The sequence below is a fragment of the Rhamphochromis sp. 'chilingali' genome, assembly GCF_963969265.1.
Source record: "Rhamphochromis sp. 'chilingali' genome assembly, chromosome: 9".
NCBI lineage: Eukaryota > Metazoa > Chordata > Actinopteri > Cichliformes > Cichlidae > Rhamphochromis > Rhamphochromis sp. 'chilingali'.
The window spans coordinates 14489802-14515062 of NC_137936.1; the positions used below are offsets into that span (position 1 = coordinate 14489802).

Sequence of the window (25261 nt, forward strand, 5' to 3'; positions counted from 1 at the left end):
ATCTGCCTCTCACGGCTCCAGTGTTTGTCCTCCAAATACTTCTAAATGAGCAGAGAGGGCTCTAGCTTTATGACACAATTATCAATTATCATTGTATTAGACAGCTGCAGATCACAGTGCTGAACTGGAACACAGCCACAGACCTGTAAAGCTTATTCACCATTTAACAGTGCAAGATACCACAGATATATCTCAAATATGCTACAAGCTCATATCACGAGCAGGCTGAACTCTTTAATTTGTGCCGTGCATTTAAAGAAAGCATCAGTATTCCTGTTTTTTTCTTCCCTCTAAAGGCACGAGTGCATGGAAGTGTCTCTGCATGTTTGTGACTTACTGCATTTCAAAGCTTGGAGGAAGCAGTGCTCTCTGCTGGTCAGGGAGATAACCTGTTAAGAAAAAGAAAGCCTGCAAAGCTTTTGAAGAATGCACTGTTTGTGTTGCACAGTAGCTGGCAGCACAACACAATCTGTCAGCCGTTTGTGGCAGCTCGGAATATAATACAATGCACGGGGAAAATCCTTTGTTTATCCCGTCTACAAATGTGTCAGCTTACACACCGTAAAACGTGACTGTATGCTCCAAAAGCACATAACACAATTCACCACTCAAGAACACGACTTACCTATAATCTTACAAACATGCAGAGTGATTAGTGTGCAGTAAACATACCATATAACTGATATAAAGAATTTAAAGCATCACTGGATCTCACGAGTAGTCAGTCTGCACACCTTGAAATGTATTTAAATTACCGTAAAACTTTATTTGATCAAACACAAGACGGAAGACCAGAATCACAGAATCAAATTTATAATTTAAAATGAAAGCATTTAACACAACAGTAGCAACGGGGCAAACACAGTCGAGGAGTGATTTGGGGAAAAAACAAAACAAAGGGTATCTTTGTTCAGAAAACTAGGACAAAATTTTAGTGTGATTTACGTACTAGCTGAGGTTTGTAATATTTGATTGGCACTGACTAACTTTGTGAAACAATAAAAGTATACAGTGCAAATAAGTGAATACACAAGAACAGATATCTCATCTCGATGTGACGAGGGCGTACACTTGCATTGTTACAGACATACTAGTTATGGTTAGAAAGCTAAATATACACTTTGCCCTTAAGGCGCCAAAAAACAAGGACTACACGATTTAAAACCAATGCACGGAAAAGTTTTCAGATAATGAAAAAAGTGTAAAATTATTCAGTTTTTTCTTACAAAGCATTCGTACTGAAATACTGCAGCTTTCAGCACACGTTTTGGTAAAAGACAATAGAAGTGGCACACTGCATCGTCTGTCTGTATCTTGGGCCTACAATAATAACATAAAACTTTGTCATTACAGCCTGACTGTCACATTATGGTAAACTTAATGCACAGAGATGAAGTCAATCAGATGTACTGTCAGTAAAACCATGAACAATCAAACCATGAAACACAAAGGGTCTCAGCCGTGTGATAAATTAAGTGTGCTGATGAGTGTCCCTCTTTACAGAGTGAAGTCATGCAAAGTACCGGGCACATGGCTCGTTTTAAAGCACACAGGTCTCGTCACAGTCAGATTGATGGGGCAAGTGTGGGTGACTGCCCTGCGACTTATACTGGACACCCTCTGATCCCTGACTTCTCTCGGGCTTCACCTGGAGGTAGGCCCGGACGCGGTGGTGCTGCGCCACAGCACCGCTGTAGTCGATCACGCGGCACTCGTACGTGCCCTCGTCTGTTGGTTTGACGCTGGAGAGACGGAGTTTGTGGGAGATGTTACTACCGGCCACTTTCACCACCTAATGAGCAGAAAAGATCAAGTTTTCTTGTTTATGTTTAGTTTGGTGAAATGTCAAAAGAGCATCTATCAAGAAATGGAAATGAGTGTTACAAGAGTGTGATTTCTTACATGTCCATAATCGTGATTGATAATGCCTTTAATCAAACATGACTTTTCTAGGTGACAGCTGATTGATACCACATCAAACTTACACTAATTTTAGTGGCACCTCTGACAGTCTCCTCCAAAGGTACGACCTGCACGGAAATACGGATGAAAAGTTAACAGCAGAAAGCGACTGAGGCAGGTTTTTCAAAAAAAAAAAAAATAGATCTCATTCTTAGCAGCATCTCACTGGAGGAACAGGAACAAACACGACTGATGTATCAGTATTTTTTCTTTTAAAGCAAAGGATTACTTGTTTGGATTGCTTTTCTGATGTGTTTACCTTGTTCTCCTTGTTCTCGTCTAGCTGAGGTTTATACGTGTGTGTGTGTTCAAATGTGCATGCACAAGAACACACTCCACAGTGCCAAGCATGTAAGCCTGTGAGCAGGAGAGTTTGCGTGATTGGGTATGCAGAGGCACAGAGGTATTCTTTTGGGCATAGGTATGAATTATGCATGGAGCAGAAAGAGATTTTGAAAATCTATTTCTTTCTCAGCACCAATTATAGTGTCTAGAGGCACAACAGGGGAGCTCGAGTCCCCCCATGATGGGAGAGAGTCAACCTGTTCCCCCAGTGCTGGCAAATGCTAATCAGCAATTATACCTTGGTTTCCATGCAAGAGGGTTTGTGCCACTGCATTTCCCTTTGACTGATATTCAGTAAGCTTTGGGTTTAGTCCAAGTGGATGTGCCATAAGAAACTGTGTAAAATCTGAAAAAGTGAATGTTAAAATGGATGTTCAGCAATAAAAAAAGTGTACAGTGATTAAGGTTGCAAGAAATGATTTATATAATCTTTGCTTTGTTCTGGATGTGTTGCAATATCAGTTATATATGTACTATTTTGATCCATCTAGTATTTTTTGGAGCCATGAAATAATTTCTAGCTATTTCAGCTGTTAATTCACTACTTTTAAGCTAAAGCAGCCCTGTTTCATCTGTAATTGGAATTAAGATATATATTTTTAACAAATATTTTCTTGTTTAAAGTTAAATATAGGATGGTTGAGTTTAAGTTTGCTGAGGTATTACAGGAGTTTTTCACCTTCACTGGGCTACAGGTGACTCCATCAAGAAATCACTGTACATATACAATAAAGGAACTTCCATTACAGCTGCTTACATTATTAGTGATATAGGGAGGCTTCTCTTGCCACTCTCTATAGTCCTTGATATACCACCACTGGATCTCCAGGGAGTAGGACGGAGAGCCCGCCCCACGGAAGGAACAGGCCATCTCTACATCCTCACCACTGTGTGTCGTGATGTCGTGTGGGACCTCTGTAAACAGTGCTGCAACAGAGAGACAGAGACAGAGAGAGATGGGCTTAAAAGGACAGAAACATTATTTGTCAAAGAGCCTTGTGACAATGTGGCATTACTGCATCACACTCATACATGAGAAAAACTGTAAGCCAAGGACACAGTGTTGGAACTTAAATAAAAATAAAAATAAGGATTCAGGAAAGAGTGGTGTATTCAACCAACCAAGCAATGATTTTACACCGTAGGTCTGTTTGCACTGCAGGATGATAACAGTCATGATCAGGTTGGTGGTAATCAATCAGTTCCTGAATTTGTCTCAGTTTGCTTGGGATGCTCATAGAAACAAACGTGAGGCACAAATAGAAATCTAAAAATGAAACAAAATAAAACACATACACAGCAAAAAGTTGAATACTAAATAAATTAAACCAGTTAGTTAACCAAGGAATACTAAAAAAAAAAAGAGTGTAGAAGTGAAATATTTTCAGCTGGTTATAGCTGCTCTAAACTGACAAGGAAAAAATACAGAAGAGGGATCATGCTCTCTTATGTTTGGGCTAAAGTAAAAGCAATCAATGCAGCAAACTGACAATTCAATTAGCTTTTCTTTAGATATCAGTGTGCTTTTCAGTTGTTTTGAGTGCATTAATAAAACTGATTATATTATAGGTAAAGCTGACCTACCTAAAGGCTGTGGAGACAATAATTAGGGAATACCTTTTGCATCACAAGCCCACACACGTCTGAGATGTGACAAATGAAGCCCGACTGCAGCAGTGATGGATTTTAAGAACTCATTGTCAATGACTGATAATTTCAATTAAATAAAATTCATTAAATTTGAAAACTTTGACTTATTAGAAGTTACTACATTACTCAGACCTTATACACAGTAATGTGTATAAGGTCTGAGCAGACAAAAACATACTGAACCCAGTCAGTGTAACACAAAATTAGATTTATGCAGCTTTAGAAATTAAATCAATACCAATGCAATTTTGAGGTTACAACCATGAAATGTAATCTAATTTCAGTCAGCTCAATGTTGTGCTGGCAGCGCATTGGCCATTAAAATTAGAATATAATTAATATGCTCCAGAGTAAAAGTATAATGCACATAAAGCATCACAGGTGATGTGTATTGATCAAATGTAAATGTACAGTTCAACATTCACTCTTCCTGTAGCTCTGTTTTGGTTTCTGCCATCACCTGGCAAAACTGTAAAACAAAAGGAAAGGTACTGAAAAACCCATCGCTCTTTGAAGAGCAATAAGGACAAAAGCCATATAGACTATCAGGTAATATTTTAAGTCTTATCGAGAAAATAACAATCTTTCAGAAAAGTGAGTAAGAGAGGAGTTTTTATTATTTGAAACTGATATTCACTCTGCTTTCTGCAAAGATGAAAAGTAGGCTTGATGGGGAAAAAAGCTGAGAATAGGCAAGCAGAGAGAGGCTTTAGTGCCACTGGACAGACTCCTAAAGCCTCTGTGCCCTTGCACTGCTGCGGTGCAGCCAGGCAGTGGCCTCATTTGTCAGGAGGAGACCTGCTGTAGTTTTGAGACTCTCCGGGGCCAAAAGAGAAAAAGGCAGAAAAGTAGGATAGACACCGGACACTTTGTGACTAAGTTATCTGGCCTGCATGCAAATGTGCAACAGTGTAATCTTGTTTGAACACTTTTTTTTATCCATTTTCCCCAACTATGCATTCAATTTACATACAATTGTAACATTTTTTCATAGGGACACAATATCTCGATATCTGATACACTTTAAAAACACTCTAGAAAAATAGCTACATAAATAACAAATAAATGAAAAGCATGTGTTCTGCCAGTAATGATGCTATGAGTAAGTAGAAACCTGAGGTTTAAATGGTCACTTAAAGAGGAAAGAGCTCACTGCAGAGAGAAGCAAGAAAAGCAAAGACTTACAGTGCACACGTGAGAAACGGAGAATTTTCATTAATGCTCATTTTACTACAAAAAAAGCTTTTTATGTGTTAGGAGTTCTGTCTTCTCTGCAACAGGGGCGAAGCTAAAGGACCAGCACAAACACAAACAAGAGCCACAAACATTACTAGTTTTTCCAAATATTTTAACACTGCCCCCTGGTGACAATCCGCAGCGGCAACTTGCAGACAACAGCCAGCAGAGCCCTGTGTAGCAACAACGCACAACAGTTTTGGTCACCTAAGGGAGTTTACTTCTAATGAAGCTGTGTCGAGAGGCTGTTCTTTGGCACAGAGCAGTTCCGACTTCAATGCTCATATTCAAAAATGACAATCGAAAAAATTACAATAACAAAGACTTTATGCTAATGTTCAACAGTTTTACTGGCATTCAGCACCTCACTTTTGCTTTACCAGAATTAATACTTTAAATGCCATAGCAATTCAATAGTTTTGGAGACTTTTCAGTTTGATTTAAAGAAGTCTGGACTGAAAAAAATGCATTGCAATCCTTACAAAGACTGGTTTCTTGCAGGACTAATGTATTAGTGTATGGGTAGCTTCGTAGCCTTGGATGTCTTATCTCAACACCAAACATATTGGTAAAATAGCTTGTATTGTGTCTCACACGGCCACAGATAATATTGTGTTGCATGGCCCCAAGTGATTTTCTCTATACTGCCCTGCCCTTCAACCACTGCCGTGAATGCAACACATTCAATAGAGACGTTTCCAAAAGGTCCTAACATCCTGCTGTCAGTATTTGCTCAGATAAAAACTGCTTTTACATTGGCAGACCAAAATCATACATATAGACACATTTCCTTTAAGCTTTTGAGAGATCTCCTGAAAGAAATCACTTTAACATTAAAGTACTTAATAAGTTACACTACAATACACTTTATTTATGCTAAAAAAAAAATAACACTTCAGTCACCAAACAACCAAATATTTCTCTACGTTTCATCACAGCCTAACAATCTAACAGTTAAGATGCCGGCAGATAAAAGGGCAGAAACCGCACTTTCTAATGTATGTGTTGGGCAATATTTCGTGTTAAAACAGAGAACATGCAAATAATAATAATAATAATAAACTTTATTTATAAAGCACACTTAAAAACCAAGGGTATGCCAAGGTGCTTAACAAGTAAATAGAGTATAGGAGGAGGATAATAGAAATAGGACCAAAGCAAGTACTAAATATGCAAGCAGATAACTGTCACTAATACATAGGAAAGCAACAGGTACAGAGCAAACAAGAATTTAAATGAGCATAAAAGTGCATGATATAAAATCATAAAAGAAAGGTTCAAGGTTTAAAAATACAAACAGTACAACAATACAAAACATGATGACATGATGAAAGACAAACTATGAATAAACCATAAGTTCCTAGCTCAGGTTGAAATGTCACTGTGGATTGCAGAAATAACAGTCTTAACAAAAGATTCACTAGACAACAGCAAATTCTATCTCCTGACATTTTCAATCGGACACTTTCATTGTAATGCAAAAGTAAAATGCCCCCATAAGAAAAGAAACATTTTACAGACATAAATGTCTTTTATTTTAAACTGCCAGCCTTTATAGAACGTTTCGGGGCAGATCAGATGTGCACAGACAGCTAAACAGAAAAACAATAGGAAGTGCAGATCTATGATAAGCAAAAGGAAACAAAAACTGTAAATGTGCACATTTTCTTCAGATTTTTCTGCACAGTAAGCTGCATCTGCTGAGACAATTTCCCGTTGCGCTAACTACCCCTACACTGCCAGTGCAGACTGTAATCACAGCAGGTACAAAGATTAACTGTAACCTGATGGTGCGTGGCTTTCTTGCTAGGAAACCACAATAATTGTTCATTTTGAACAGATCAAGACATTCAGAAATAGCACCTGGGAGAACTTGTGACGACTGTTATAAAGTGAAACATTCCAGAAAATTGTAACATGACAAGGCCGATAACGTCTGGCAAAATAAATAAATAAATATTACAGCCAAGGCATGAAGTTAGAGTAGTTACAGAAATTAGAGACATCTACATCTACATATTCTATTCATTCAGCTTTAATAAGACTAAACAAATAATAAGAGAAAAGGAGCAGCTAACCTATTTACTGTCACTCTAGAAGGTGGTGCAAAGATTGACATTTCTGAGAAAAGACATTTTCTTTATGGTTTTATGCCAACGCAGCTACTTTTCATAATACTACAATATGATGCTCTGCAATGAAAAGCACTCTGTAAGAGTATACGTCTCATTATTCAGCAGTGGCAATCTTGCCTCTCAGATCTCTGACGAAGAGCACAGATGTCAGGCAAAACTAATAACAATGTCTTGTTATATTGCGCTTTCAACATATGGTGCTACAACTGAAGCCGGGGAAGGCAGAGAAGTACGTCACGCACAAAATATAAGAGCAAAACAACCAAGGGTGGCATTTCAATCATCTGGGTTTTCTTACTCAATGCAGGTTCTCACACTTTTCTGTCCTCCAGACACAGTATCAACAGCCAGCGGCACAGCACTGCAGCATCTTTCACGTGGAACAGACTGCACTACTGCGGGGGAAAAAAAGGCTGTTTGTGTGCGACATACTGTAGAAAGTAAGAAACACAAAGCAAGTAAGCACAAAAAGGAAGGTATGAAATATCTTTAAAAAATAAAATGTTTCAACATAATAAATTATTAATTGACCAATACAGGAGTATCAAAACCCTTCTGTTAAAAGCACTTGGGGAGATGATCCAACAGAGAACACTGCAAAGGCCAATGGAACCAAAATGTAATAAAAAGGTAAGTGTCCCAAGTAATTAATAATAACAGTTTACAGTTCCACTATTCATTCACTCTCTGGTGGAGGCAAGCTACAGTTGTAGCCACAGCTGCCCTGGGGCAGACTGACAGAAGCGAGGCTGCCATATTGCACCATCGGCCCCTCTGGCCAACACCAGTAGTCAGCTGTAGGTGAACTGTCTTGCCCAAGGACACAACGACCAAGAAAGACAGAGCTGGGGATCGAACCAGCAACCTTCCGGTTACAAGATGAGCTTCCCAACCCCCTGAACCACGGTCGCCCGTGTTCTATGTCTAATTAACACGTAAACACTTTTACATCTTCAAGATTTTAAGTCTTTGCTGAAGAGCATAAGCTGTGAAATTTGGAACGCTTCTATTACATGACACGGCATGATAACATTACTGAATGAGCATGAGTAACATATTAGCTGAAGTAAATAACTTTGTAACATCCTAGATACACCATTGTATTTTGTGTATTTTGTGGTGTTTAGTCTGTTTTAATTGAACTCTGGTTAGTTTTCCCCTTTGGTGTGGACACACAACCACAACACAACACTCGCAGGTCATTTACAGAGTGAACATGATTCAACCACAATCTGACCCAACTACCAGGGAAGTTTGCCCAAAACACCTTCCTGTAGCCATGTATGCTTAGCATTCTGGGATACAGCAGGGCCCCACAGACAGTGTTGGGAAGGTTACTTTTAAAATGTATTCCACTACAGATTACAGAATACATGCCCCAAAATGTATTTTGTAACGTATTCCAATACGTTACTCAGTGAGAGTGACGTATTCTGAATACTTTGGATTACTTGACATTAGGTAAGGCTGCACTTTTTGCAGCGATCTCGTATAGAAAGCTATTCCGTGTGTATATAAAACAGGTCCGCGGCTCCAAGCCGTAGTAAAGGGACCTCTTGCTAATACGTCAGGTTCCGTGTCAGGCTTGTAGCAGAAAACTAGCTTTACTTTGTTGTCTGGGTCAAACATATCTTTTTAAAATTGCATTTTGTTAACTTTTGACTGTTTTTGTTTTATACCTTGTGAAGCACTTTGTGATCTTTTATCTAGAAATGTGCTATATAAATAAAATTTTACTTACTTACTTACTTAGCTAACGAGAGAGAGAGAGAGAGAGGCGTTGAAAGGCTCACAGACACAAAGGGTATGGCAGTCCATTCTCCCTGCAACACGGACTACACTGCCCATGAGGCTACATTCTTTAGGGCTATGCCTCTAACACTCTGTCTTCATATTAAATCATTTTTTGAACAGTAATTTTTAAAAATATTTCCTCACGTCATTATGAGACACGAGATTGAGACACAGGCATTTGAGCCTCTTAATGCGTGTTTTGTTTGGGTTTCCACAGGCGTTGAATTACCAAAAATAGAGAGAGCATAGCCTAAGATATGAAACAGGAAAAGACCGCCATGTAATCCATTTATTTCAACAAAGTAACTGTTTTCTGAATACCACCTTTTTAAACGGTAACTGTAACAGAGTACAGTTACTCATATTTTGTAATTTAAATACGAAACAGCGGGACATGTATTCAGTTACTCCCCAACACTGACCATAGATGTCCAAAGGTCAGTACAGGCTAGCAATTAGCTATGAAATGGACATGGATTCTCCATGGTGTCCAGAGGTCTGTAACACGTCACCTTCTTCCTGAATTTTCCTTTGTTGCTCGTGCTTCAGCCACATGTGGCCAACAAGTGGACTGGAAATTCTCACGTGGTTTTTAATGATGTATCTTGGTTTGCTCATCTACTGGTTGTGAAAGGATTACATAAAAATGCTAAAAATAATACTTTTTTTCTTTTTATCTAAATAATAGTTAATGATTAGCCAGTCAGAGTATCAAAACAGTAGCACACATATTTAGGTCAGCTTTCAATCAGACTCATGCTGAACTGGTGTTGGCTTTAACAGTCTAACTGGTTACATTGGAAAAAACCTTTTATTGAAACAGTTCTTTAAAATTAAAATCAAAATAGAGAATAAAGGAGAACTCTTGAAAAATGACCAGTTCTGAGTGTCCACAGCCATTTGAAGCCACAGCATCCGATGTCAAAGTCAAGTCAAGGAGAAAGCTGCATGGGTAGTCCTCGCGTCCAGAGCTACAGTACCAGCACAGGCTTATACCTGCAAGGTAATTCCTGCACTTTTCCACTTCCCCTGCCAGCCAATAAGACCCTGAATCTGTAAAGGTAAGATTTTTTCCTTCAATTTTTAACCTCTTTCTTTTCTTTTAAATCCTTTGCCTTCTCTCTGCTTGTCTCTCTCACTAGCCCACCGACATCTTTCTTAAAAGTCTACCCCCAATTGTTGAAAACAATAGCATCTTTACTCTCCTATCTCCCTGTTCCTATTACCCTTTCATTTTTACTTTCTACCTATTAAGTATCCTTTCTCACTTTCATTCCTCCTTTTATTCGGTTCCCCTTTGCACTTTCCGCTCGCTGAGTGGGCAATATGTGTCTGCTGGCGTTCTGGTGTCTGGCATAAAGAGATTCTTCCAACAGTCTCAAGAGTAGCTCACTACATCTCCTGGAGCCTTGCCCACTGGCTTTGGCAGGTGTTCAGCATCCTGGGAGAATTACCCTGTGTGTAACTCGCTGTGTGGCTTCAATTCAGCATACTGTGTGTGTGTGTGTGTGTGTGTGTGTGTGTGTGTGTGTGTGTGTGTGTGTGTGTGTCTCTGTCTGAATGTAGCTATGTAGAATTGAAACACATGTTAAAAAGGTGCAACGCATTATTTCTTTGCCACAAGTTGACCACGTTCAGCCATGTGTTTCTGCTGCATGTTTTAATGCACACGTGTTCCCAATACAACAAAATCCCAGCTGAGGTAAAGGCAGAGAATAACAAGGCTTCTAAATCATCCTGCAGCATTTAACATCCATAAGCGTTGTCTTTATTTAACACACACACACACACACACACACACACACACAAATTGCCCAGAGAATCACAACAATTCAAAAAAGATGAAAGGATAAAGTAAGAAATCCTTTACTAGATAGACGAGAGGAAAATGACAAATGGAAATAAAACAAACAAACAAAAATCAGTAATTTCTCACATTATCTCCTGGAAAAATAACAGAAAAATATCATCCTTTCATCCATCCATTTTCTGCTACTTATCCAGGTTCAGGTTGCAAGGGTAGCCGTCTCATATATGCATATATGTCCAGACCTCACTCTGCCCTGGCCAAACCAACCAACCAACAGATGTAATATCTTGTCTAGCCCAGGACTTCCTCCTATGCCTGGAACACCTCATTTAGGAGACATCCAGCAGGCATCCGGGTGAGATCCTCAAGCTACCTCACCTGGCTCTTTTCAGAGCAGAGGAGTAGCAGCTGTCCGCAAAGCCCCTCTCAAACGATCAAGGTCCTCACATAACCTCTAAGGATGAGCCCAGGCACTCTTTCGAGAAAGATAATTTCTGAATTAAGTAGTATCCTTCAGTTACCACTCGAACCTCGTGAGAAAGGTGAGAGTAATTCTGGCTTCTAATCAGTGATCCTACACTATAATGTATGAGATGTTTCAAGGTAGCTTTTCTCGAGGGTTTGTTGAGCAAACAGCCTAAGAATTACAACTATTGGTCATAGATTCAGGCGTTATCACCAATATAAACTCAATATGCAGTATTGATTTTAAATACAATACACTTTGGTTTGGTGCTACAATATGTATAAATATTACAGTGTACATATAAATCAAATACATTTACTTGTATACCATTTTTATATATGTGGTCCATGCAGGTATAGTGCTTTTGTGTTCTCTAAGTGAGGAAATCGCATAACTGGCATTTAATCCAGGTGAATTTCAAACATAGCTAAATGTGTTTCACACAAAAGGTGTATATAAATATCTATAAATTCTTGTGCAGGGCATACCACGCTTCTCATCCCATGACAGCTGGGATAGACTCCAGCCCTCACGTCACATTAAACTGGATAAACAGAATGGTTAGATGGATGAATCTCATCATCCACTCTGTTACTGCATTACATTTTTATACACACTCAACATTTCTTTATCCATTTCAATTTAAGAGTCCTCTAGATTTTCACTGGACAAACTGTCAATTCCTAATGAGGATTATTGAAGACATATGGTATTCAAGATTATCTATGAATGTGGCATTAATCCTTGACAACTGCTTATTACACCGCACCAGAGATTACGTGAAGGAGAGACAAAGACGCATAAGTGAGGCTGACCGTCGTACCTTTTTCTAAAGAGGAAGACAGAATGACAGATGTTATACTGATGATTTTATGATCTGTTCATTCTAATATTTGACCATGTAGTCTGCTATAGTTTAATGATATATGTAAACTATCTCTGTGCCCTGCTTACACAGGAGCCACAACTCAACAATGCATGTCCACACATTGTCAGTGTACTTAACCCTAGAACACTATCGCTGGGTGATTTACACCCGAGAAAATACATTTACATGATTTCTCACCCCTGCAGCTGTTTGCGTGTCGAGGAGCCTGTGCCTTCACCAGGGAAGTCTCAAATGTCCCAGGAATGGGTGGACCAAAGACCAGCTTTCCAGAGTCATTATTTTGTTTTAGGAGTTTTATTTTTCATTTTGTTAGACATGGCACAGTTGAAAGTAAAAGAAGACCACTCTAATTTGTCATGTGTTGTCATATTTTGATATATTCGATTACTTTTCATTGGTTATATTATATCGGGTAAAAATCACCCGGCATTAGTGATCGTGTTACTATTTATAGCGATAGTGTTCTAGGGTTAAACACATTACACCTGTACAGCTGTGGTGGTGTATCATAGCAACAATGTTTCAAACAAGAGAGAGTGCAGTCTATTTGCATATAATCCTCTATGCTGCTACATTAAATCTACATTAACTACTGAGTTATAATTATGCTTCCCCCAATTTCACAACGAACTAATGGATAGTGTTTCTTCATTTTCTAACAAAGAGCTTTTTTACTTGATTTTGACATACTGACACTTTCTGAGTATGTGCAGTCAGTCTTTTTCCACATCACCATTTTTTTTAAGTCCATAAATTACAGAGAATAAAGACATTTTTCTATACTTTTGTAAGTGAAATTTCATTTTTTTTAATGCAAGGACTGGAAACACAGAATTCAGCTTTTACAGATTTGACTTTACACACCAATCTCAAGAAAAAAATTAAATCAAAGGACAAAAAAAGCATCTGGGTGAAAATTAGATTTCACACTATAGTTCAACCGACTCAGCAACTCAATTGTGCGCATTCTGCTTTATGTTCAAAATTTATGATGAACCTTAATTGTTGTGACTGCAGGCCTGATGATCAAATGTATGAGGGGAAAATTTCACATCAAGAAAGACACGAGTCACAGAGATCATGAACTTTGCGGACAGAGGGAATTGACCACAATAAATGAGAATATTTCACCTGTATTACGTGTACATTTCCTTCATTCTCACTTAAATGATTGTTGACAAAAGTATAAGCAATATCCAGTGTTTGCTATTCGATAAACTCAGGCCCTTTGTCAGGGTTTGACTGTCCATCTGACAGGTGTCAAATTGCATTCCTGTTAGCTATGCAGGAGCCCTTCTCAGCCCTGCCTGTGAAACATGACTTGTTGACAAACAAACTGTCTGCTGGTGTGCGCAGTGCCAGTGTCAGGCCGTAACAAGCCTGCTCAGCAGACGTCCAACTGTTTCCTGACTTTAATCACACAAGCATCACCAGAAATCAATCGAATAACCTTGGTAGAATGCTAAATCAACACAAAAGCTGACTCCGTTCGTGGACTTTCACGGCCCTGAACTGGCTGAGAGTACAATGAGAGCGTGTACTTCTGAAGTGGATATTGACTCCCAGGGAAATCTTAAGCACACTGGGTTGTCTCATTTATAACGCTATATAGCTGGCAAGGAGTGAGCTTGTCTGGCCTGGCCTTGTCTTAGTATGGATTTTCATAAAGGCAGTACTGTCAGAACCATCTTTTAAGCAGAGGCAGGGGGACGCTTGTCTGAAGATGCAAAGTACAGTACATGCATTTTTAAAGTGGCCCTCCTTGCCATTTTTTACTTTATTGCTTAGAGAGCAATGATAGAAGTGAGACCATGAGAACACTGGAGCAGCTGCTCTCTAGCCACCAAAGACTCATTAAAAATGAAAAAGGGGGGAAATAATGAAAGAAAACAATCCAGTGGAGGACATAAATATATAAACAAAGGCAAATACTTTGTTCATGCCCTACAGAGACCATACTTTTCCAGTAATGGTAAATATTTTTCATCTTCAGGTCCAAGGCAAAACAAGAGGGATAAATCCAGTATGAGTGGCAGTGTAAGGTCAATGCATCGATCCTCTCTTTCTCTCCCTCCCTGTTGTGGAGCAGCTTGAGCCGTATGAGGATGACTAAATTACAGGCGCCTCATTAGCATGGATGAGAAGCAAGTGTGACAGCCGTATCTTTCCTTGTCCATGCTTGTGTACTTGTGTGAGCAAGAGAGAGAGAGAGAGCGAGGAGGCTTGCAGTGTAAGCTTGTCAGCACCCCTGAAAGCTTCTGTTTTTACTTTGTGAAACCATTAAAGGATAGGGTGTATGTTATTCTATATTCCTCTCACTGCCAGTTACTTGAAGAGACAAAAACCAGCAATCAGTTGTTTTTTCCTTTTCTTGCATTTAGGGATGTAGACCTGGTCAAGATGAAGTTTAAACTAGAGGTGATTTAAGTGACTGTGTCGTTGTCTGTACCAGGCTCTGGCATGGTATTTTAAAAACTGCAGATCTGGTGGGATTGCCCCATACACTCGCCACACAAAAAGGAGAAAATATCCATTGAGCTACAGTTCTTGGGTGAAAATGCCTTGTAGATGACTGAGATTAAAGAATGGCTAGCTGCTTCGAAGTAATTGGAAGCCAATAACTAAAATAACCACTTGGTACAACCAAGGTATTCACCAGAGCATTTCTGGACATGGGACATGAATTTTGAAGCAGATGGGCCAAAAGTTGGACAATAGAGGACTAAAAAATGCTGCCTGCTGCAATGAATCTGCATTTCTGCTGCAACATTGAGATGTTGGGGTCACAAAGTGACACAAACAATATGAAAGCTTAGATCCATCCTGCCATGTATCAACAATTCAGGCTGCTGAAAAAACAGTGTCACTGTGTATCATGTCAGTCTTGTCCTTTTTCAGCTGCTCCCGTTAGAGGTCACCACAGCAGATCATCTGTTTTCCATTTCTCCCAACCCGGCAAGCACCTGCATGTCATTTTGACAGCACACCGATTAAGTCTCCTCTTTGGCCTTTCTCTTTTGATCTTGACTTGTTTCTTCTTCAGCTTCTTTCTCCCAATCAATTTAGTCTCTCTTTATTTCTCCCATATCCAAACCAAGTCAATCTCACCTTTCCTACTCTGTGCCTAAACTGGGACTTTACATACTAATTCCTAATTGTATCACCCTAAATGCAAATCTTAGAATAATATCAGTGTAAAATATGTATTTCAGGAAGTAAGCACAAAAATAAGATTATGATGCAATCTAAAGAGGCCTTAATGGTGTGGCTGAATTTAGAGAGATAAAGTATAATGATTGACAGCAGGCTATACTTGACTGTTGAGAAAACTCGGCCAAGGACCACAGTGGTTATGTGGCTCGTCTGAGCCCATCTCCAGGGCTGCTTTCATGTGTCAGTCCAGTCCTACAGAGAGATATGAGAAATGATGCCTGGTAGCTGGAGGAATTGTAGAAATCCTTTTCTAAGTTAAGTGCAAACATTTTTCACCTGAAAAGGTGCTGCCTTACAGGGACAGCTAGTAAAATCGGGTTCATTAACTCAATGGTGCCATTTGAGTCACATCTATAGGGCACTGTAGAGAAGAAACGAATCATTAAGAAGAAGAAAAAGCTGTAAATACCAAGACACAAAAACCCAGATAAACAACATAACTTCGACCAAGGTGAATGTACACTGAACAAAAATATAAACGCAACACTTTTGTTTTTGCTCCCATTCCCCATGGGATGGACGTAGAGACCTAAAATTCATTCCAGATACACAATATAACCATCCCTCCCAAACAGTGGTCACAAATCAGTCCAAATGTGTGGTAGTGGGCACATCTGCCATATTGAGATAATCCATCCCACCTCACAGGTGTGCCACATCAGGATGCTGATCTGACATCATGAGTAGTGCACAGGTGTACCTCAGACTGCCCACAACAAAAGGCCACCCTGGAATGTGCAGTTTTGTCTCACAGCAAAATGCCACAGATGCCACAAGCAATGAGGGAGCGTGCAATTGGCGTGCTGACAGCAGGAATGTCAACCAGATCTGTCGCCCGTGCATTGAATGTTCATTTCTCAACCATAAGCCGTCTCCACAGGCGTTTCAGAGAATATGGCAGCACATCCAACCGGCCTCACAACCGCAGACCTCGTGTAACCACACCAGCCCAGGACCTCCACATCCAGCAGGTTCACCTCCAAGATCGTCTGAGACCAGCCACCCAGACAGCTGCTGGAACAATTGGTTTGCACAACCAAACAATTTCTGCACAAACTGTCAGAAACCGTCTCAGGGACGCTCAACTGCATGCCTGTCGTCCTCATCGGGGTCTTGACCTGACTCCAGCTCGTCGCCGTAACAGACTTGTGTGGGCAAATGCTCACATTCGATGGCGTCTGGCACGTTGGAGAGGTGTGCGCTTCACGGATGAATCATGGTTCACATTGTTCAGGGCAGATGGCAGCTGAGAATGTCCCAGTTCTTGCATGGCCAGCATACTCACCGGACATGTCACCCATTGAGCATGTTCGGGATGTGCTTGACACGACAGCGTGTACCAGTTCCCACGAATATCCAACAACCTCGCACAGCCATTGAAGTGGAGTGGACCAACATCCCACAGGCCACAATTGACAATCTGATAGACTCCATGCGACGATGTGTTGCACTGCATGAGGCAAATGGTGGTCACACCAGATACTGACCGGTTCTGGGTCCCCAGACCCCCAATAGCGCAAAAAACTGCACATTCCAGGGTGGCCTTTTGTTGTGGGCAGTCTGAGGTACACCTGTGCACTACTCATGATGTCAGATCAGCATCCTGATGTGGCACACCTGTGAGGTGGGATGGATTATCTCAATATAGCAGATGTGCCCACTACCACACATTTGGACTGATTTGTGACCACTGTTTGGGAGGGATGGTTATATTGTGTATCTGGAATGAATTTTAGGTCTCTACGTCCATCGAATGGGGAATGGGAGCAAAAACAAAAGTGTTGCGTTTATATTTTTGTTCAGTGTAAATAGCCCGTGAACAGAAACCCCCTGAGAGAAGGGATTTCACTAATTTGATGAATGGGTTTAATAATCAGGGAAGCCCCAAGGGAATCGTGGGTGAAACAACAAGAAGCTGCAGCAATAAAGAGACCTGCTGCAGATACAGATATTTATCTTGATCTTAGAAAGCTTTAATCCTGCATACAAAAAACGCCTACTGAGAGTTCTGTTAGATCGATGAATACAAGACAACCTTTAGAGATTATCGCACTTTCAAAAAATCTTTTAAGTAGTCAATAGCTACTTTTCTTAAACCTGTATACATATATAAAATAAATATTAGGATCACCTAGGATATTACGTCAAGAGATTTCTGTACAACAGTTACAGTACAAGTGACAGCAAATAACCAAGTGTGGGAAATAATTATACTGATAAACAAAAAAATTGCCAGAAAGTCAATAAAGCTGTATTTGGTCCAGAATCAGCTCTGGGGCAAACAGAAAGGTATGTCCTTTGGGAAATTATCATTTACTGCGAGACCTTCAGCCTGAATTCAAGGTGGAAGTTAAAAATAATGAAATAAGGATGGAGCCGGGATTCAAGCAAGCAGCTGTCCACCTTTTGCCACTGATACACCGGGCTTACGGACTGAATTTTTCATAGCCCTTGGGACGCGAGACACGGAGGCTATTTCTGCGTTTCCTCCCAGTATGTGGCTACATGAAGTATCACGTATTGTTGACAACACATACCAGGGCTCTGAGGCATTTTCGAGATTGCTCACCGTACTCCATCTGGAGTCCACAGTAATGAAAGACAACATTATGTTCCTTTCTTCTATGTCGCCCTTGAGAGCCTTTAAGTAACGGTGTCTGTGTTTTCCTTGAGTAGAGTGCAGGAGCCCTTGCTTGGCATGTCCTGTCTACACAGTTTCAATGAACTAAACAGGACATTGAATTAAGCTGCTACATTTTCACGTTACTTTTTCTTGAATTGAAAGTAGACATATAATAATCTGTTTAATATCTGAATCATAACACACAGAGCTTGTTAAAGTAGAATATTCACTATTGTACTATATTTTCTGAACCCTCTTTATCAAAAAAAAACCCCAACAAACTTGAATGTGCACTTTGGTACACTGGGATTGTCACAATACTAATATTTAAAGCAACCCAGGAAAATACTTGATAGAACAGGGACAAAAAAAAAATCCCAAAAAATTAAGAGCCCTTTTTAAAAAAAGTAAGGATTAGAACGATGGAAAGAATAACATCAGTGATAATACTAGTTTAAGTTGACTGATAATTGCAAGCTTTAAATGTATTATTAATAATAAAAATAGTAAATAATTATCATCATCATCATCTTACTATAACGATGCATTCCTGTTCCCAAACTGCTCCTACACACAAATGATTTTTATAGCACTCAAATCCTTACAAATGATATATTATGTGTAGTAGCTGTTCTCAAAATCAATGCCAACATTACGTGTACGTGGCTGGATGCAAATACATTTTGCAGGTGCATATTGGGGTAACTTTTCTCATGCACAACTGTAAATAAGTGTTCATTAAAATGATCAATTCAGTTGTCTTAATATATAGCTTGCAAAGAAGAAGAAATACATGTATTTTTTGTTTGGTGTTTATGAAAAGCTGTTTTGGCCATCTGACTAGATACAGTGATATAACGAACATAAAAAAGAATAACATGACAAATTTACATTCATGTCTGTGTTGTAATGCATGAGCAAAGCAAAGAATAACTGTCTGCAGCACAGATTTTTGCTGGTAATAATAATAATAATAAAACTTTATTAATATAGCACCTTTAAAAAACAACATTAGGAAGTACTTCACGAGACAAGACAGGAAATAAACAGCATATAAAACATTTAAGAGGAGATAAAGATGAAACATTAGGTATAACAATACAGGCAGCACAGGGAGATTAAAAGCGATGAATGAAGACAATTAAAATTAAAAAACAAGTAAATTAAAAGCAAATATAAAATAAATTAAAAATCCCTAGCAGAAGGTGATAAAGCAATTACAAAGGACAACATAGAAATAACTCAGAATGGAGGATCAGAGAAAGCCTACTTATGAAAATGCGTCTTTAAGAGATTTAAAAGACAAAAGTGAGCCATTCAGGTCTTCTCAGGGAAATTGTGGGGTAACTAGCCTTCGCTGAGGACCTCAGGTTAGACCAGGAGTGTACAATTTCAGGAGATCGGAAATATACACTGGTGCCAGTCAACAATAACATTATAAAACCAATTCAAGACATAATAGTAGGCCAATGAAGAGAAGTATTTAAATATAAAATAGAAGTATTTTGTTCATTTTGGTTCTTAAAATATACACGTCAAATATTTTAAGATGACCTAAAATAGTACCAAAAAATGTTTCCACAGGTGTCGCCACTGTGGATGCATGTTTCATTTGGCAAAGCACTGGATGCACTTCCTGATGCAACACTCCCAATAATCAAGGCTTGGGACCAGCTCTGGGAATGCACTAGCTGGTGACCCCCTGTGGCTGGATTTGTGGCTGTCGAGTAATTGCTAATAGTGAAGCAGCTCATGTTAATATACACACCAGTTAAGATAATGACAACTGTTCACTGCTTAATGTTGTTGAAAACGGAGCTTTTCTGAACTCTCGTAATTCCTCCTCAAGTGTTGTTCAGTGTTACGAACATCACCTACTTCACAGACAATTTTTCATATGCCAAAGGCATCAGGTAAAATGATCAATCTCTTGTCATCGTAATGAACCTTTTCACTGTTGTTAGCATTTAATTGGGCAAATCACAGTCGGTTATTGGAGGAAAATTAGCAGCAGATGAATCTATAATTAAAACAATCCCAACTGCTTTTTTTTCCATGAGAAATTCTTTGTTATATTTAAATTTTTATTAATAGTCTTAATTTATTAAATAAAATATGATATTTTAATGTAGCTACAAGTACTGAAAGTCGATTGTTCAAAGCTTAATTTTTGTTTGACTTGAATGTCCGTAAAGTCAGGTAGGTTTCACAGAAATATCAAGACAACTGATTGATATTTTTTTTCTTACAGATCAGAGGAGATTTCTGTATCACCAGTCATCACTTCAAGTCACGTTGTGTTACACACACTCTTGTTTCACTGCCCTTCTGTTTCCTACCAAGCCTCCACCAGCACCCTCTGCTGTGACAGCATGATTGTGCAATCTGTTGCCCCCCACCTCCTGCACTGTCAGAGCTCCATCAAATTAAAAGCCAATGCAAACTGACTGAGCTGGCTGTCCTCATTAAGAGGACACCAAGCAGAGGACTGGGTGAGGATCCTAGCCACTTTGGAAGCCTAATGAATTGGTACACGCCCCCACACTGTGAAGGTAGTGCACTCACAGAGCAGGATGAGCATTGCCAAAGAACACTAACACTGCAACATCTTATGCTAAAATTGAAAGGCTTCCAACATGTCTCCCATCATCATTATCATCACTTCCTGTTATAAGTTACCCCCGAGACCTCCCCCATGCATAACATCACTTATTACAGCTTCTGTCGCTTTCCTTACTGCTGACACTTGACCTTCAAGTACTTATGGCAGGTAAGAGTCTTATTCTGATGCATGTGGCATACAATGGGGTGAAGCTACTGATCCATTGAACGTGTTTGTCTTCAGACAGAACATATAATTTTGCGTTGCAGGTGATTCAATCTACACTTCAGCTCAAGTGGAAACTGGGGTGCAAGGGCCAGATGCACTTATCTGAAACAAATGAGTCAGGGCTAAATCTAACAAGCACTCTCCAGAACTGTGCATCCAGCCTCTCTGCTCTGCATGAAGGCTCGGCTTCCCTCTGCTTGAGCCATTTATCAAAGAGTCTGATTACAAAGAAAAGAAAAAAAAATCTTATCTAACCACAAAGGATAGTACAACTCTGTTTTCTGGTGGTGAAGCTGATGTTGTACAAATATGACAGTAGAAAGCTTCTAGGTTGTTTTCTCAACATAGTTTTTCATTCTTGTTAAACACACGGAGGCGTTCCTTCTTTTTTTTGCCTGGGAAACAGTATTAATGGCAACACTACAGTCGATTTTAATTTGCTTCCTTTGGGAAAAATGCTGCTGATTTTCTAACCTGTCCAGTACAGTCCATCCTTGTGACGCCGCTGCAGAATTTATAGTTTGTCAAGTCAAAGCTAAAATGCTAAACACAGCAAGCTGAAGGCAAACCACGCAATTTAATTATGTAACAGTAAGGTTAGGAGGTGCAGGAGAAAGGTGAGATTGCTATTAGCTATAAATGATAATTCTGTTCAAAATTTCACAATGTATGAACCACAGAAAACAAAATCAGTTGTTTTTCACATTGAAATAAATTATTAGAGCTGGTAAAATAAAATATAACAAATAATGAAACAGTGGTTTCAGTGACTATGACCTGAAAATATGCATTCAAACGTGCAGGTAAACATTAAATGTTTCAGTCTGAAGTAGGTTTTATCGTTGCCCAACAGATCCTGCTGTTGACGGTGCAAGGGTAGACACTTATCTAAAGGGAAGGGAATTTTAATGTAGGCTTTTACATACCATTTTTATGTTAGCACAGGTACAGTACAGCAATCCCAGTGAAACTACAATAAGTCATGTGTTATTCTGTGAAATACCAACCTAGAAGGACAACCGGACGACTGCAAACTTACAATTTTTTAGCCAGTTCTAAGTATGAAATATGGCAAGTTACTTGAGTAACAGGGCATCTCAAGCCTCTACCCACATCCATAAAATGCACACAGCACAGTACAAGAACTTCATTCTCCTCTGGGTGAATACTAAAGCTGTATTTTGTCCTTTAAAACACATAATGTGCACATCCTTTTGCACTTGTGTTTTACTTTATAGTGTTAGATTTTATTTTGTTGTACATCAGACTAAATCTTCAGTCCACCCTGGGTTTAATTTTCCGTATGTTGAACTACTCTGGTAAGCCTTGTCAATTTGAACAGCTCACACAGTGTGCTGTTGGATTTGTAATTCATATCTACTTTTTCATAACTCTACAGTTCTTGTTTAGCAATATTAATTAGCATTATTATTTTATACTTTTTGATGAAATACAACTCAAAATAAAGTTTTCAGAGACACAGATTTTCTAAACTGTCTTAAAATGAAACATTAATACACCACTGTAGTGGTCCCAGTAATGGGCAGGCTACCATCTCACTGCAAAACTGATTTTCGAAGGGTGCCCTACACTGCACACCATCCCATCCAATCTCTCCTCACATTTTCTGTCCCTCTGTCTCTACCATCACCTATTGACTTGGGAAAAAAGACATTACCTAAAATAATTAGGAATACTGTATGAAATTACTAAAAACAAGACGTTTGGTTGGGGGTGTTGTGCCTTGGGGAAAGACCTGAGTCAGTTATGTGTAAAGTAAAATTTAACAAAAAAAATGTACTTGTCAGACCAAAGAGCAATGCATGGTTAAGAAATGAAGAAATGAAAGATGACTGACTTTATTACAGTTTATACTAGTCTCACATTTTCTCTGATATTAAAAAAAAACATTAAAAATGTTTATTTTCCGCTGACATTTAAGGATATGTAAACATTTACCAAAGTTGCAGCATCTATTTTGTGAGTGTGTGTTTGTGTGTGCTACAATAATTATACACACAAACATTTTGAAGACACTTTAGTAAGAAGACATTATGATGAAACACCTGCCTGGCTTCAAAAGCCTTTGTCCTGCCCCTGCTTGTTGTTAACCTAAGTGTGTGTGTGTGTGTGTGTGTGTGTGTGTGTGTGTGTGTGTGTTTGCGCTTTTAATGAGTAATGAAAAACAAGTTTCATATACAGGGATATTAAAATGCTCAAACATGGTCGAGCACGTTGGTGTAAACACAATAAAACATGATGAAAGTGCACAACTCATTGTTTAATTTAGCCCCACACACCCCATCCGTAATGTATATGAACTAATCACTGACATCAAACGTTGTTGTTCACTAAACCCCACCCAAACACTTAAGAGTCAATGCAATGAGAGCTTCACTCTCCCACTCCAACAAACACACTCATTAACACAACTTACCGTTCCCAGAGATGTGATTATCCACCTCTCCGTGTCCGTCGTTGAGAGCTGCGTTAAGTTGAATGTAAAGTCCCGCGTACTGTAAAAGCCCCATTATCACTCCGAAAGCTCCCATTGCTTCGGCCGGTATTTAAAACAGTTGTATGAAATTTTCACGTTAGATGGAGAGCATCGGTAACGATATATCCCCACCGGCGCAGAGCAGCCCTTGCAGACATACAGCTGGAGCTGGAGGACAGAGACTCGGAGACCCGCTCGGCTGTGAGAGGGAGGAGATGATGCGGCCAGCGCGGGCGGAGGGAGAAGCAGCGTGTAAACAGGTGAGGCGGCTCACACCGGGACAGTCAATTAGGCGGAGGGATCTGACAGAGCCCTTACTGTCGTTTTAAGTTTATCCCACACCCCCATTTTTGGACACCCTCCTCACTCATTTCATCTACACAGGTTAGATAATTGCCCTCAGTAAACATATTAATGTATATTTAACGTGGCGGTTGAAAAGGTGGGATTTAATTGTTTCATGCTAAGTGTTTTATGTATGCTGAGGGTGTTTGGTGTGTTTTTAAACTGGGTATCCTTGCTAACCCTTGAAGTTAAAGGAATAAAAGTAGTTCCACTTTGAGAAACGTCCAAGTTAGGAGGGCGTTAACATTAATGGTGCTTTAAAAAAATGCTATAAGTGTTTCCTTTATGCACTAAGAGTAATGTTTGATCATTGTTTACACTGATAAAACACTCTGCATACAAGCTTGTATACAGGCTTTGTTACTAGCTGGGTGATGCCAGCTAGCATGCTATTAACTGTCTCAGAAAACTGCAAAGAAACTACGTTTTTGTAATATTTTTCTGTAATATTTTTGTGTTCGTATGGTCAGCATTAGTGATCATGTCAGTGTTTCTGACTGTGCTTTTAGATTGACCTACACATGACACAGAGGTGGCATGTGAGCCTGTGTTGAGCTGTCCAGGGCTGACAGAACAAACGCAGTCTGGGCTCAGTGAAGAGACAAGTGGCCTTTAGCCAGTCTTCTTTCCTTCCCAGTTTGACAGCCAGATGAGTCACATTAGAGCTGAAGGACGACGCTCTGATATTGGAGACATAGAGACAAGAACATTCTGTTCTGTTTTCAATGATATAGGCTACCATATTTTTTTTTAACAATAACAGAAATAGCAAGAAATGCACCCCTTCATGCTGAAGACACGAACGCTTTTAATATTTCACAGGGCTTTTCATATTAAGAGGACATCTTCCATCTGCTCCAAAAAGTCAATTCTGCTCTTATTTTACTTGATTCAGCAACAAACAAGCGCACAATGCAAAGTAAGAAAATTACGATATGGTGCTAAGAGGCCACTGCATTACTCTGAGAGGTATAATCCCTTCACATTTAGCTTCACACATGCATATGCATTTGTTTTTGCTCGAGTGTGTAATTAATTATTATCAAAGGCAAGGGAGCCCTTTATCCCTCTTACTTTGATCCATCTGCGCGAGAGCCTGACACGTGGAGCTCACAGCATGCATTTTAAATTTTCTGCAGAGGGTGGAATATTTTTCTTTAAATTAAAGTTTGAGCACATTTAAACTGTTATTTTTGATCACTCCTTATTGTATGAGTTGTAATAGAGTCATGTGGGGACGTAAAATCAATTTCGTCTGCTTCAACTTTAATGAGGTATTTAATACCAAGGCACCTTCTGTCATCTCCTGGTGTCAGTAATACTGGAAAATGATTTATTTGCTGTTAAGACATTTGGGACATCCACAGCTTAAAGCCCTTTTCCCTCGAAATATGAGCATGAGCAGACAGCACCATTTAAGGAGCTTAGATATAATTTTGCCGCTACAAAAGAAAACCAGTTAACCT

At 39.4% G+C, this 25261-nt stretch overlaps 1 protein-coding gene across 1 annotated transcript; it reads right to left on the reverse strand.

Annotated features, from left to right (window-relative positions):
- Positions 1–790: 790 nt before the first annotated feature.
- Positions 791–23664, reverse strand: vstm2lb (V-set and transmembrane domain containing 2 like b). Its single transcript, XM_080891232.1, has 4 exons — positions 23391–23664; positions 3065–3234; positions 1986–2030; positions 791–1792 (listed from the first exon to the last, which is right to left on the reverse strand). Exons 1-4 carry the CDS (start codon positions 23503–23505, stop codon positions 1541–1543), a joined length of 582 nt encoding a protein of 193 aa, XP_080747358.1. The 5' UTR covers positions 23506–23664; the 3' UTR covers positions 791–1540.
- Positions 23665–25261: the final 1597 nt, after the last annotated feature.

Excerpts from the sequence above, each read along its gene's own strand:
- vstm2lb (XM_080891232.1), bottom strand. The coding sequence starts at position 23,505 with ATGGGAGCTTTCGGAGTGATAATGGGGCTTTTACAGTACGCGGGACTT. Across the intron at positions 3,235-23,390 it reads TAATCACATCTCTGGGAACG|CACTGTTTACAGAGGTCCCA; the intron begins GTAAGTTGTGTT and ends TCTCTGTTGCAG. Across the intron at positions 1,793-1,985 it reads GAGGTGCCACTAAAATTAGT|GTGGTGAAAGTGGCCGGTAG; the intron begins GTAAGTTTGATG and ends TCTGCTCATTAG.